This window comes from Pristis pectinata, chromosome 1 (assembly GCF_009764475.1).
Source record: "Pristis pectinata isolate sPriPec2 chromosome 1, sPriPec2.1.pri, whole genome shotgun sequence".
Classification (NCBI taxonomy): Eukaryota; Metazoa; Chordata; class Chondrichthyes; order Rhinopristiformes; family Pristidae; genus Pristis; species Pristis pectinata.
Window position 1 is genome coordinate 147,166,797 of NC_067405.1, and position 15,647 is coordinate 147,182,443.

The following is a 15,647-nucleotide window of genomic DNA, read 5'->3' on the forward strand; positions in this document are numbered from 1 at the left end:
CAATAGGAATTAAAATACCTTTAAAAACAGCAACTTTTTCAGTTTTCCAAGGTACCATCCCCTGCTTACTGTCAAAATTCCGCTCTGAACCACATAGGACTGTGTCTTTAATGCTTATAAATTGCTTTTTCAACATTTCACATCTGGGTTAAATACAATGAATTAAAACACGCACAAACAGAGCAATTTAACAAATAAGGGACATAGTGACATTTGAAGACAGGTCTAAATATTGTGTTCACCTAGAACTACCACATCCTTTAACTGGAGGCAATATTTTGCAGCTGTTATATTTTAATCTGATGCACACGGTTGTAGAGACATGTTTGGTTTCTGTAACTTATCTGTCTCAGAGGAGCACTGAAGAGTTGTCCAACTGCAATATAGATTTTTACCTCTTCAAACAAGGAAACACAAAGCTTTTTTCATGGACAGAGATTGTTCAAAGGGTTTCCTTTTCCCCAGGAGCCCAATAAAGGTGTGTAGCTCCTCTCCCTGTCCAGAATACAGAAACTGTATTCCTTCTTCCAATAAACAATGGATGGTGACACAAGAGACTGCAGATGCTGGAATCTGGAGCAACAAACAAGCTGCTGGAGGATCTCAACGGGTCGAGCAGCATCTGAGGAGGGAAATGGACAGTCGACATTTCAGGTCAAACCCCTGTATTAGGTCTAGATGCAGGATTTTGACCCATAACGTCGACAATTCCTCCCCCCACCCAATAAAGAATGGATCATTCCTGCTGGTCCAATACAAAGAGTACAGCTTCCCCTCCCCATTATTATCTGCTTTAGTAATGGAAAGAACTATATAGAAGCCAAGTTTCATTTAGCTGTTGCAATATGAATGGAAATAATGATTTTCCATTTTTATTGGTTATTTAGATGTTTACTCTGAATTAAATCAACAACACAACCTTTACCGACATATGAAGTCGCTAAAGATCACGAGTGCTGTTTGTGGTTCAGAGTAGCCAGTGACAATTTTTTTAAAATAGGAAGTACAATGGGTGTGATGGTTTTCATTTGAGCTCTGGCAACTAATCTACAGTCAGCAAGAGAAAGAAGCTGTTGAGTCTTTTGTATTATCTGAATGGCTTGTTGTTGATAATACATTGTCAAACGTTCCCTCCCTCCTTCCCCCACTAGCACTGAAGGCACGTGGAAAACAAGCAGCAGTTAGTAAGCAGCTCTTCCAATGCCCCGACCCACTTCACTCAGTCAACTTCTTCAATTGTAGGTCCAGTTGCACTGTTGGGCACCGAGGAACTGGTGGCTCCTGGAGATAACCCACTGCAAGGACATCTGAGGAACTTGATTAGTGGTTTGCAGACCTTCTCCAGCTCTTTCTGCTGATAATCCAACTCCTCTTTCTCTGCGGTCTGGTTTCTTTCTAGCCAGCTGAGGACCTCCTGACATTTTGCAAGGATAGCCTTCCCGTCCTCCTCGCTGATTTTACCTTTAAACTTTTCATCCTGCACGGCCTGCTTCATGTTATATGCGTAGGACTCCAGCGTGTTCTTGGCAGCCACTCTTTCCCTGTTCAAGTCATCCTCTGCCTTGTAGTGCTCTGCATCCTGCACCATACGCTCAATATCATCTTTGTTCAGTCGGCCCTTGTCATTGGTAATGGTGATCTTGTTTACATGGCCTGTGCTCTTGTCAACAGCTGAAACATTCAGGATGCCATTGGCATCAATGTCAAAGGTTACCTCTATCTGTGGCACTCCACGGGGAGCTGGTGGGATATTGGACAGGCCAAACTTGCCGAGCAGGTTGTTGTCTTTGGTCATTGCTCTTTCACCTTCATAGACTTGAATAAGGACGCTGGTCTGGTTCTCCGAGTAAGTTGTGAAGATCTGTGTCTGTTTGGTGGGGATGGTAGTGTTTCGTTTAATTAGGGAGGTCATGATCCCACCAGCAGTCTCAATACCAAGAGACAGGGGAGTGACATCCAAGAGCAACAGGTCCTGCACATTTTCAGACTTGTCGCCTGTTAGAATGGCTGCCTGCACTGCCGCACCATAGGCCACAGCTTCGTCTGGATTGATGCTCTTGTTTAGCTCCTTCCCATTAAAAAAGTCTTGAAGCATTTTCTGAATTTTGGGAATTCTTGTGGAACCTCCCACAAGGACAACATCTTGAATCCGTGATTTGTCAATCTTAGCATCACGAAGGGCTTTCTCAACAGGCTCCAGCGTAGCTCTGAAGAGATCACTGTTCAATTCTTCAAACCGAGCCCTGGTGATTGATGTGTAGAAATCTAAACCTTCGTGCAGGGAGTCAATCTCAATGTTGGATTGTGTACTTGAAGACAGGGTCCTTTTGGCACGCTCACAAGCAGTGCGCAGACGCCTTACTGCCCGCTTGTTCTGGGAAATGTCCTTCTTAAATTTCCGTTTGAATTCCTCAATAAAGTGGTTCACCATCCGACTGTCAAAATCCTCTCCTCCCAGGTGAGTATCTCCAGAAGTGGATTTGACCTCAAAGATGCCGTCCTCAATGGTAAGAATTGAAACGTCAAATGTTCCACCTCCCAGATCAAAGATGAGGACATTATGCTCACCGGATCCTGCTTTGTCTAGTCCGTAAGCAATGGCAGCTGCAGTTGGTTCATTAATAATCCTCATCACATTTAAGGCAGCAATGGTTCCAGCATCTTTGGTGGCTTGTCTTTGGCTGTCATTAAAATAAGCTGGTACTGTGATGACAGCATTGCTGACTGGCCCACCTAGGTATGCTTCTGCTGTCTCCTTCATTTTTGTGAGCACCATAGAGGAAATCTCCTCAGCAAAGAATGACTTATTTTCTCCTTTGTACTCCACCTGGACTTTGGGTTTCCCTCCATCATTGATCACTGGGAAAAGAAGAATGAAGGCACAGTCTGTTAAATGTTGAATGAACACTACTTCTTTCTATTTCTTAGTTAAATGAGTAGAGTTTCCCCAAGCCAAGTACTTTCCCTGATAGGAAAGTAGAAAGGCATACTTTCAGACTTGCTCTGCCTAGGTTAATTTATAAACTCCATTGAACAGCAAGCAGTCCAAGATGGTGGAACTACCTTTCTCCCATTTGCTTGAGCAAAGCATTTGGCCCACACACAAACTGGACATCTTCCAAAATCTTCAAGTTTGAAAAAACAAACAATCATGATTAGATAGAGCAAATATGGTTTTATGTAAAGGATATTGTATTTGATGAACCCACTAGAGCTTTTGCATTTGGAACTAGTAGCTTAAATAAGGGGGAAACAGTAGATGTAAATCAAAACAAAAATGAAGATGCCAAAAATCTAAAATAAGGACAAAAATTCAGCAGGTTAGGCAGAATCTGTGGAAAGAGAAAAAGAGAAGAGAGTCTAGGTGGCTTGGAAGGTGAGGGAGGGCAATGGGTGAAACGAAGAGAATTTCACTGATAGGGAACCAGTAGATGTAGTAACCCTGGATTTTCAGTAAATTGCTACATAAAATAAGGACTCACAGGGTTGAGGTTATATATTAATATTGCTAAAGAAATGTTACAGGGCTGAATAACTGAGTCATAGAACAGTAACATAGGTTCTGTTACAGTTGTACAAGATGCTGGTGAGGTCGCACTTGGAGTATTGCATTCAGTTTTGGTCACACTGCTATAGGAAAGATGTTATTAAACTGGAAAGAGTGCAGGAAAGATTTACAAGGATGTTGCCAAGACTTAAGGGACTAAGTTACAGGCAAGGATGGACAGGCTAGGACTTGGAGCGTAAGAGACTGAGAGGTGATCTTATGGAGGTGTATAAAATCATGAGCATAGATAGGGTGAATGAACTCAGTGTTTTCCCCAGGATTGAGGAATCAAGAACTAAAGGGCATAGGTTTAAGGTGAAAGGGGAGAGGTTTAATGCGAACCTGAGGGGTAACTATTTTTAACTACACAGAGGGCGGTACGTTTATGGAATGAGCTGCCAGAGTAAGTGGTTGAGGCAGGTTCAATAACAACTTTTAAAGGACAGTTGGACAAGTACATGGATAGGAAAGGTTTAGAGGGATAGGAGCGAAACACAGGCAAATGGAACTAGCTTGGATTAGCATCTTGGTCAGCAGGGACCAGTTGGCCAAAGGGCCTGTTTCTGTGCTGTATGACTATGACAAGGTTAGGTTTCTATTGGCCACGGCCAGGTAAGGTCAGGTTGGATTGTAATTTTATACCTAAGCAGATTTATGGATGCTGTGGCCTCATGTACTATCAATATAAAGGTGTGTAAAGTACTCAGCCTTGCTGGCAATATAAAACTAGGGGGAAAATGTGAGTTCCCAGAAGATGCAAAGGGAAGAGGAATATATGCAAGTTAAATGAGTAATCAAGAATTTGGCACATTAAGTATAATGTAGGGAAATGCAAAGCTAAAATAAAACCAGAAATGCTCAGCTAGTCAGGCAGCATCTGTGAAGAAAGAAACAACTTGCATGTCAGTTAAAGCCACCTGACCTGCTGAGTATTCCCAGTATTCTGTTGTGTTTTGGATTTCCAGCATCTGCAGTACTTTACTTTTAGAAATGCAAGGTTATTCATTTTTGGTAGGAAGAGCAGAAAATGTTTTTCTTAAAAGGTTAAAAAAGTATATGTTGGTGTATACTGTGGGACTATTGGTTCCTGAGATGCAGGAAGTAAACATGTAGATTGCAGATGCAGTAAACAATTTGAAAGTGGTATGTTGGTCTTGATAGGCAAGGGAATTGGAGTAGAATGAAATCTTGTTGCAAATGTACGTGACTTAGGAGAGCTTTCAAGCACTGTGTGCAATTTTAGTGCCTGTGCTTATTTATTTTGGAGGTAGTGCAGCATAGATTTACTTAACTGATTCCCAGGATAAGGAATGTTGACCTACAAGGAGTGAGTGGATAGCAGAGGTCTACATTTACTGATATTTAAGAGAATGAGAGGCTATGTTATTAAAACATATAGGATTCTAAAATGGATAGGAAAGTTTAGAACGAATAAAAGGCAATTCAAGAGTGCAACAGTTACAGGCAGTTCTATTTGGGGAGCTGGTGGGCATTTCTGTGGTTGCAAATATGATTCCAGGATGGTACATGTCCTCACTGGTGTCAGAGTGAAGGACATCTCTGTGTGGCTACATAAAATTCTGGAGGGGAGAGGGTAAAGAGCTAGAGTTATGATTTCTATCAACACCAATAACATAGGTAGAAAAGGTATGAGGTCCAGCATGCAGATTTAAAGTTAGGAAATGAGTTAAGAAACAGACTGTGAAGCAGGATCTCAGAAGTAGTGATTTTCCATTATTCCCAGTCCTACAACATAATCCAATTCCCCTACCTTCCAACACCTGCAGTCTACACCCTTACTTCCTGCATCTCATGAACCAACAGTCACACAGTGAGTACAGAAATAGGCAGCTGCTCAAGAGATTGTGCAGGATAGAAGGCTTTAGATTCTCGGAGCATTGGGATTAGTTCTGGCAAGGGGTGACTGGATGTACATGGATAGGAAGGTTTAGAGGGATAGGAGCGAAATATAGGCAAATGGAACTAGCTCAACAGAGTTGGGACTACTGTCCTTGGCAGCAGGTTCATTAGGGTAGGGGGGAGAAGAAGAAGATACTTAAATTAATTTGCATAGAAGGAAGGGAGCATTGAAAAAGAAAATACGTAAATAGGATTGAGTGAGCTAAATAGCCTAGGTCAAGAAACAGGATGCTTGTAGACAAAACCAGACCAAGAGAGTACATAAAGGTCTAGAACGCAATTATATACAATGTAAACTATGAGGTATGATAAACAATGCTGGTGAGCTATAAATGTAATTTTCTACATGTCATTATGACAATAACAGAGACGGCTACAACACAGGAAGGAATAGTGCAAGATTTAACATTTAAAAGGCATTTGGACAGATACTTGTATAGGAAAGCAGAGAAATGTGAGCTTAATGCAGGCAAATGGGATTAGCATAGACTGGCATTATGGTCAGCATGGACTATTTGGGCTGAAGGGTTTGTTTCTGTGCTGTATGATTCTATAACACAGGGAAGAGAAGAAAGGATGAGATGTAGCAATGATGATTAAGGATAATATTGGAGTGCTGGAGAGACAGAATGCCCCAGAATGGTCAACAACAGAATCTATTTGTTTAGGATTACAAGACAATGCTGTGATTACATTATTGGAATAGTTCTATGGGTCGCCAACTAGCGAGAAAGATTCTGCGGAGCAGATTTAGAGAAATTGCAATGATGTGCAAAAGCTATAGAGCAGTGGTAATAGGGGATTTTGGCAAACCAAATACAGGCTGAGTTAGCAATAACAAAATGAGCGAGAGGAGTCTCTGAAGTATTTTCAGGAAAACTTTCCCAGGAGCAAGGTAAGAAGAGCAAAAGGTGCAGAAGGTGTTTGTCACTTCGTCGGCCAGGATAGTGAATACAGGAGCTGGGACGTCATTTTACAGCTGTACAAAATGCTGGGAAGGCCACATTTGGAGTACTGCATACACTTGTGGTCACCCTGCTATAGAAGGAACGACATCAACAGGAGACGGTGCAAAAAAGATTTACGAGAATGTTACCAGGACGGGAGGGGCTTGAGTTATCAGGGACTGTTTTTGTGGAGTGCAGGAGGTTGACAGGTGAACTGATAGAGGTTTATAAAATCACAAGAGGCATAGAGATGGTGGATGGTCAGTCTTTTGCCCAGGGTAGGGGAGTCTAAAACTAAAAGGCATAGGTTGAAGGAGAGATTTAAAAGGGACCTGAAGGGCAGCTCTTCCACACAGAGGGTGGTGGTTGTGTGGAACAAGCTATCAGGGTAAGTGGTAGAGGCGGGTACAATTATGATGTTTAAAAGACTTGGACAGGTTCATGGACAGGAAAAGGTTTAGCGGGTTATGGGCCAAACGCAGGCAAATGGGACCAGTTTAGATGGAAATCTTGGTCAGCATGGACCAGTTGGGCCCAAGGGCCTATTTCCATGCTCGATGACTGCGCACGGTGCTCTCCAGATGTTGAGCCTGGGTGTCACCACATCTGGAGGGCATTGCACGGCGTGATCCCAGCAGGCCGGTAGGGGCTGCATGGACTCTCCTCCCCACCCCTCCCCCCTCCCAATCCCCTCCTCCCCACCCCTCCCAATCCCCTCCTCCCCTCCCCCAATCCCCCTCCCCTCCCCCTACCAATCCCCCTTCCCCGCCCCGCCCCCTCCCAATCCCCCTGCCCCGCCCCCCTCCCAATCCCCCCGCCCCCTTCCCAATCTGCCCCCAATCCCCACCTCCCTGCCCCTTCCCCCTCCCCCCCACTTCCCTGCCCCTTCCCCCTCCCCCCCACTTCCCTGCATGCAAAACAAGTCTATATGACCCAATGGTGGCTCATCTGTAGCACAGGGGGCTCCTGCTACAGAACTAGACGTAGTTTTTGCCAATTTGTTCCAATGCTGCGACAACAAGGGCATCTGTCTGAGGACATGGACGACTGCTCAAATATGTCCTGTTTACAAAATGCAAGTCAAATCCAATTCAGCCAACAATTTTAATCACCAAAATAATGGGAAGGTATTGCCAAAAGAAGCCATGTTCACTCATCAATCACCTTCTCCTTGATGATCAGATTTAGCTTCACCAGGAAATGTTCACTCCATTCCTCAACACAGCCTTGGTCCAAACATTGACTAAACAAGCTAAATTCCAGAGACAAGGTGATAGTGAATGATCTTAATATCAAGGTAGCATTTGACAGAATGCAGCATCAAGAAACCCTGGTAAAAGTGTAATCAATGGATTAAAAGGAGAAACTCTCCACTTGGTGGAGCCATGGCTTACACAAAGGAAGCACACAAATAGCTATCAACCATAGAAAGTCCAACAGCCTCCACATTATATTCAACAGCATTACCACTGCCAAGTTCCACGCCATCTTGATACCAATGCCATTCATCAGAAACTTAATTTGAACAGTTATATGAGAACTGTGGCTTAAAGGGCAAGTCAGGGGTAGACACCTTCCACTTAGTGATTCACTTCCTGACTCCAAAGGCTTTCCACAAGTCACAACTATGTAGGCATGATGGAGCACTCTCCATTTGCCTACATAGACACAACTGCAACAGGGCTTACAGAATGCTAAACAAGATAAAACACAAGAGAACCAACAATGGGCAATTTGGATTAGTTAAAACAACATTCAAATTTTCAATGAATTTATTTCAATAAACTGAGAAATAAGCATAGCCAGAATACTTTCACATCTTGGAACTCCAGGATACAGTAGTGCTCAGGGACTTGTATAAATGATTTGGATGAAAATGTAGGCAGTCTGATTAGTAGGTTTGCAGACAACACAAAAATTGGGGAGTTGTGGATAGTGAGGAAGGTTGTCAAAGGATACACAATCTTGCCTCACTAATTATGTTTTTTTTGAGGAGGTAACCACGAAGATTGATGAAGGCAGGGTACCATGTTGTCTATATGGATTTTGGCAAGGCATTTGACAAGGTCCCACATAGGATGCTGGTCCAGAAGGTTAAGGCACATGGGATCCAAAGTGAGCTACCTAAGAGGATCCAAAACTGGCTTGGAGATAGGAGGCAGAGGTAGTGGCAAAAGGATGCTTTTCTCATTGGAAGTCTGTGACCAGCGATGTACTGCAAGGATTGATGCTGGGGCCCTTGTTGTCTGTGATGTGCGTTAATGACTTGGATGCAAACATAGAAGGCATGATCAGTAAGTTAGCTAATGACATTAAAGTTGGTGGTGTTGTGGTTAGTGAGGAAGGTTGTCTAAGGCCACAGAAGGAACACACATGTCCCGTTGGATGGAGTGCTGGCAGATGGAACTTAATCCCCAAAAGTGTTAGGTGACACAATTTGGGGAATCAAATCAAGGTAGGGCATACAGGACCAGACCAGAGGGCACAATCTTAGAATTAGAGGGTACAGGTTTAAAACAGAGATGAGGAGAAATTTCTTTAGCCAGAGGGTAGTGAATTTATGGAATTCCTTGCCACGTACAGTAGTGGAGGCCAGATCATTGGAGGTGTTTAAGGAAGAGATAGATGGATATCTAAATAGTCGGGATATCAAGGGATATGGGGATAAGGCTGGAAATTGGGGTTAGGTTTTTTTTTGCCCCCTCCCAATTTCTCATTTCTTTTTTCCTTTGCTTTGATGCAGACTCGATGAGCCGAATGGGCTATTTATGTTCTCTTGTTATCTTGAAATCCACCTTCCTGCCCCTTCCCCCTTCCTGCCCCTCCGATTCTTCCCCCTCCCCTTCCCCCTCCCTCACCGCCCCTTCCTCCCTCCCCACCCCTTCCTCCCTCCCCTGCCCACTCCTGCCCATCCCCTCCCCCATCTCGTTTCCCTCTCCCCTCCCCATCCCCCCCTTAACTAGACCCCCTACCCTCCTTCCCCACCTCCCTCCCCCTCCCCTCCCACCCTCTCCCCATCCCCCCTACCTCCTCCCCTCCCCTCACTCCTCCACTCCCCCCTCCTCCCGGCCCTCCCCATCCCTCCCTCCTCCCCTCGCCCCTCACGATCCCTCCCTCCCTCCTCCCCTCTCCCACCCCTCTCCTCCCCTTCCCCCTCCCTCCCCCCTCCTCCCTCTCCCCCCCTCCTCCTCCCTCTCTCCCCCCCTCCTCCTCCTCCCTCTCCCCCCCTCCTCCCTCTCCCCCCTCCCTCCCCCCCCTCCCCCTCCTCCCTCTCCCCCCTCCCTCCCCCCCCTCCCCCTCCTCCCTCTCCCCCCTCCCTCTCCCCCCTCCCTCCCCCCTCTCCCCCTCCCTCCCCCCTCTCCCCCCTCCCTCCCCCCTCCTCCTCCCCCCTCCCCCCTCCTCCTCCCCCCTCCCCCCTCCTCTCTCCCCCCCTCCTCTCTCCCCCCCTCCTCCTCCCTCTCCCCCCTCCTCTCCCCCCCTCCTCCTCCTCCCTCTCCCCCCTCCTCCCTCCCCCCTCCTCCTCCCCCCCTCCTCCCTCTCCCCTCTCCCCCCTCCCTCGCCCCCCTCCTCCTCCCCCCTCCCTCGCCCCCCTCCTCCTCCCTCTCCCCTCCCCCCTCCTCCTCCCCTCCTCTCCCCCCTCCCCTCCCCCTCCTCCTCCCCTCCTCCCTCTCGCCCCTCCCCCTCCCCCCTCCTCCTCCTCCCCCTCCCCCTCCTCGCCCCTCCCCCTCCCCCCTCCTCCTCCTCCCCCTCCTCCCCCCTCCCCCTCCCTCCTCCCCCCTCCTCCTCCCTCCCTCCTCCCTCTCCCCCCTCCCTCCCCCCTCCCCCCTCCCTCTCCCCTCCCTCCCTCCTCCCTCTCCCCCCTCCCCCTCCCTCCCTCCTCCCTCTCCCCCCTCCCCTCCCTCCTCCCTCTCCCTCTCCCCCTCCCTCCCTCTCACCCCTCCCCCTCCCTCCTCCTCCTCCCTCTCCCCTCCCTCCCTCCTCCCTCTCCCCCTCCCTCTCCCTCCTCCCTCTCCCCCTCCCCCTCCCCCTCTCCCTCCTCCCTCTCCCCTCCCCCTCCCCCCTCCCCCCTCCCCCTCCCCCTCTCCCCCTACCCCTCCTCCTCCCCCCTCCCCCCCCTCCCCCCTCCCCTCTCCCCCTCCTCCCTCCCTCCCTCCCCTCCCCCTCCCCCCTCCCTCTCCCCCTCCCCCTCCTCTCCCCCTCCCTCCCCCTCCCTCTCCCCCTCCCTCCCTTCCCCCCCTCCCTCCCTCCTCCCCTCCCCCTCCCTCCCTCTCCCCTCCCCCTCCCCTTCCTCCTCCCTCTCCCCCCTCCCCCTCCCCCTCTCCCCCTCCCCCCTCCCTCCCTCTCCCCCCCCTCCCCCTCCCCCCTCTCCCCCATCCCCCCCCTCTCCCTCCCCCCCTCCTCCTCCCCCCCTCCCCCCTCCTCCTCCTCCCCCCCTCCCCCCCCTCCCCCTCCTCCTCCTCCCCCCTCCCCCTCCTCCCCCCCTCCCCCCTCCCCCTCCCTCTCCCCTCCCTCCCTCCTCCCTCTCCCCCTCCCTCCTCTCCCCTCCCTCCCTCTCCCCCCCCTCCTCCCTCTCCCCCTCCCTCCCTCTCCCCCCCCTCCTCCCTCCCCCTCCCTCCCTCTCCCCCTCCCCCCTCTCCCCCTCCCCCCTCTCCTCCCTCCCCCTCCTCCTCCCTCTCCCCTCCCTCTCCCCCTCCCTCTCCCCCTCCCTCTCCCCTCCCTCTCCCCCCTCCCCCTTCCTCCTCTCTCTCCCCTCTCTCCCCCCTCCCCCTTCCCCTCCTCCCCCCTCCCCCTCCCCCCCCCTCCTCCCCCCCTCCTCCTCCTCCCCCCCCCTCCCTCCCCCCTCCTCCTCCCCCCTCCCCCCTCCCCCCTCCCTCTCCTCCTCCTCCCGCTCCCCCCTCCCCCTCCTCCTCCTCCCCCCCCCTCCCTCTCCTCCTCCTCCCGCTCCCCCCTCCCTCTCCTCCTCCTCCTCCCCCTCCCCTCCTCCTCCTCCTGCCTCCTCCCCCTCCCCCTCCTCCTCCTCCTCCCCCTCCCCCCTCCTCCTCCTCCTCCTCCCTCCTCCACTCCCCCCCTCCTCCTCCTCCTCCCCTCCCCCCTCCTCCGCCCTCCTCCTCCCCCCCTCCCCCCCCTCCTCCTCCTCCCCCTCCCCCCTCCCTCCCCCCCTCCTCCTCCTCCCCCCTCCTCCCCCCCCCCTCCTCCCCCTCCCCCCCTCCTCCCTCCTCCTCCTCCTCCCCCCTCCCCTCCCCCCCTCCCCCCTCCTCCCCTCCCCTCCCCCTCCCCCCCTCCCCCCTCCTCCTCCTCCCCTCCCCCCCCTCCTCCTCCTCCCCCCTCCTCCTCCCCCTCCCCCCTCCCCTCTCCTCCCCTCCCCCCTCCTCCCCCTCCCCCCTCCTCCCCCTCCCCCCTCCCCTCCCCCTCCCCCCCTCCCCTCCCCCCTCCCCCTCCTCCTCCCCCTCCCCCCCTCCCCCTCCTCCCCTCCCCCTCTCCTCCCCCTCCCCCCCCTCCTCCTCCCCCCCTCCCCCCCTCCTCCTCTCCCCCTCCCCCTCCCCCTCCCCCCCTCCTCCCCTCCCCCTCCCCCCCCTCCCCCCTCCTCCTCCCCCTCCCCCCCTCCCCTCCTCCTCCTCCTCCCCCTCCCCCCCTCCCCCCTCCTCCCCCCTCCCCCCTCCTCCTCCCTCCTCCTCCCCCCCCTCCTCCTCCTCCTCCCCCTCCCCCCCCTCCCCCCCCCCTCCTCCTCCCCCTCCCCCCCTCCCCCCTCCTCCTCCCCTCCCCCCTCCTCCTCCCCTCCCCCCCCCCCTCCTCCCCCTCCTCCCTCCTCCCTCCCTCCTCCCTCCCCCTCCTCCTCCTCCCCCTCCCCCCCCCCCCCCCTCCTCCTCCCCCTCCCCCCTCCTCCTCCTCCCCCTCCTCCTCCCCCTCCCCCTCCTCCTCCCCCCTCCTCCCCTCCCCCCTCCTCCTCCTCCCCCCCCCTCCCTCCCCCCCCTCCTCCTCCCCCCTCCTCCTCCCCCTCCTCCTCCTCCCCCCTCCTCCCCCTCCTCCCCCCTCCCCCTCCCCCCTCCTCCTCCTCCTCCTCCTCCCCTCCTCCTCCCCCTCCCCCTCCCCTCCTCCCCCCTCCTCCCCTCCTCCCCCCTCCTCCTCCCCCCCCCTCCTCCTCCTCCTCCTCCCCTCCTCCCCTCCTCCTCCCCCCTCCTCCTCCCTCCCCCCTCCTCCTCCCTCCTCCTCCTCCCCCTCCTCCTCCTCCTCCCCTCCCCCCCTCCCCCCTCCTCCTCCCTCCCCCCCTCCCCCCTCCTCCTCCCCTCCCCCCTCCTCCTCCCCTCCCCCCTCCTCCTCCCTCCTCCCTCCTCCTCCTCCCTCCTCTCCCCCCCCTCCTCCTCCCCCTCCCCCCTCCCCCCTCCTCCTCCCTCCTCCCCCCTCCTCCTCCCCCTCCTCCTCCCCCCTCCCTCCTCCCCCCCCCTCCTCCCCCCCCTCCCCTCCCCCCTCCTCCTCCTCCCCCTCCCCCCTCCTCCCCTCCCCCCTCCTCCCCCTCCTCCCCCTCCCCTCCTCCCCCCCCTCCTCCTCCTCCTCCTCCTCCCCCCCTCCTCCCCCTCCTCCTCCTCCTCCTCCCCCTCCTCCTCCGCCCCCCCCTCCTCTCCTCCTCCTCCTCCCCTCCTCCTCCTCCTCCTCCTCCTCCTCCTCCCCGCCCCGCTCACCGGTGAACGGCCAGTGTCTGACGTCGCTCTGCACCGTCGGGTCGTCGAACTTTCGGCCGATGAGCCGCTTGGCGTCGAAGACGGTGTTGGTGGGGTTGACGGCCACCTGGTTCTTGGCGGCCTCGCCGATCAGGCGCTCGGTGTCGGTGAAGGCCACGTAGCTGGGCGTGGTGCGGTTGCCCTGGTCGTTGGCGATGATCTCCACCCTGCCGTGCTGGAAGACGCCGACGCAGGAGTAGGTGGTGCCGAGGTCGATGCCGACGGCGGGCGAGCGGGCCGACATGGCGTCCGTGTGAGGCGGGCTGAAGGCCGCCGCCGCCGCCCGTTTTCCCGCTCACGTTGACGTCGGCCAATCAGGTCGCTCCCTTTGTCCCGCCGGCCACGTGGGCCAACACGTCTCTTTCCGCCAGCCTATCAGCAAGCAGCGATTGTCCGATACCCCCAGCCGTCAGAGAGGTAACGTGGCCCAACACGTTTCAGCGGCGACCAATCAACGTTTGGCGTTCGTCGCACCCCGCCCCCCCGGGACACGGACCAATGACACCTAGCGAAATCTGACCAATGAAAACGGCGGCCGTCTGCCTCGCTTTTCAACCGCCCGCCGCACGTGGCGAAAGACCTGCGCGCAGCTGCCTAGCAACAGCCCAACACCACGTGGGAGCCCGAACCCGGCGAGGTGGGGAGGGTGGAGCCAACGTTCTGATTGGAAACAAGCACGGCCAATCAGAGCAGCGGATTTAGGAGCGCGGGAAATTTGAATCTGTTCCCTCCCGGGAGAAGTTGAACAAATGGTGCGTCTGATCTTCCCTTCATCCGGATGCCACTGACCTCCTGCACTTCCTTGAAACACACCCACTCAACCAATATTTCACCCAAGAAAGAATAGTTAACCCTGTTTCCTCCAGACTTTTTTATTTAATCGGGGGATTTGGGCATTATTGACCAGACCAGCATTTCAATGCCCATTCCCACTTACGCTTGGGAAGGCGGTGGTCAGCCACATTCTCGAACCGTTGCAGTCAGAGAATCATAATCATACAGCATGGAAACTATGGGGGTTTGGCTATAATACAATCCCATCAAAGTGATCATCCCTTTTGTATTTCTAAGTTCTACGCATAGAGCCTCAACAGACAATTCCCCGAGAATACCTTCCCTATTGGGCGATGTTCAAAAATCCAATTCCCCCTCCTCCATCATGCCTGTAGAATGTATAGCCCAGAACATTAAACTGACTGTGCTGCCCCTCCCTCAACCAAGTTTCTGTTATGGCTATAATAGCCCAGTCCCCCAGACTAATCCATGCCCTGAGTTCCTCTGCCTTACCTATCATGCTTCTTGTGTGCAGTTTATTCTGTCAGACCTTCCTCGCACCCTGTCAAGCCTCTGCCTGTTCTGTCACTGAACTTGCTCTCTTTAAGGTAAGATTTCTATAGTAGTCACATATACATCGAAACACAGTGAAATGCATCTTTTGCATAGAGTGTTCTGGGGGCAGCCCGCAAGTGTCACCACGATTCCATCGCCAACATAGCAGGCCCACAACTTCCTAACCTGTACGTCTTTGGAATGTGGGAGGAAACTGGAGCACCCGGAGGAAACCCACGCAGACACGGGGAGAACGTACAAACTCCTTACAGGCAGTGGCTGGAATTGAATTCGGGTTGCTAAAGCTGTAATAGCGTTACGCTAACCGCTACACTACCGTGTACTTGCCTCAACTATTCCACCTGCCCACACTACCCTTTGGATCCTGTCTCCTGGCCAGCCTAGTTTAAGTTCTTCTATTCTGAAAGAATTTGCAAACAAGAGTAAAGATGTCTTACTACAATGGCACAGGGCATTGGCAAGATCACATCAGGAGAATCAGGTACAATTTAGATCTTTAGAGAAGAATACACTTACCCCAGAGGGAGTCAAGTGAACCTTAATTCCTGGGATTGTGAATCTATTTTATAAAGAGAGATTGAGCAGAGTTTAGAAGAATGAGAGATGACCTCACTTGCGATGTCGAAAATTCTTAGAGGGCTAAGAGTGGCAACAGGGAGGTTTCTCTTGGTCAATCAGTCCAGAGTGTTTAACAGAAAGTGAGATCGGCGCATGAACAGGCAGGAAATGGAGGGATATGGACCACATGCAGGCAGATGGGATTAATTCAGAATGGCATCATGGTCAGCACAGACATGGTGGGCAGAAGGGCCTGTTCCTGAGCTGTACTGTTCTATGTTCTATGTAGAACTAGGTCACAGTGTCAAAATAAAGGACAGGCCATTTAGGACTGAAATTTACCCAGAGGGGTGGTGAATCTTTGAAATTCTCTAACCCAGCAGGTTGTGTGGGCTCAGTCATTGAATGCTTTTGATATTGGAGGAATCAAGGAACCTCCTAGAGCATTGTGTTCAGTTCTAGTCACCTCATTATAGGAAGGATGTGGAAGCTTTGGAGAGGGTGCAGAGGAGATTTACCAGGATGCTGCCTGGATTGGAGAACATGTCTTATGAGGAGCGGTTGAGCGAGCTAGGGCTTTTCTCTTTGGAGCGATGCAGGATGAGAGAT

General features: G+C 52.9%; 1 protein-coding gene across 1 annotated transcript; it reads right to left on the reverse strand.

Moving 5' to 3' along the window:
* Nucleotides 1–90: 90 nt before the first annotated feature.
* Nucleotides 91–13,432, reverse strand: LOC127577806 (heat shock 70 kDa protein-like). Its single transcript, XM_052029388.1, has 2 exons — nucleotides 13,092–13,432; nucleotides 91–2,859 (listed from the first exon to the last, which is right to left on the reverse strand). The coding sequence occupies exons 1-2, from the start codon at nucleotides 13,372–13,374 to the stop codon at nucleotides 1,220–1,222; spliced, it is 1,923 nt and encodes a 640-aa protein (XP_051885348.1). The 5' UTR covers nucleotides 13,375–13,432; the 3' UTR covers nucleotides 91–1,219.
* Nucleotides 13,433–15,647: the final 2,215 nt, after the last annotated feature.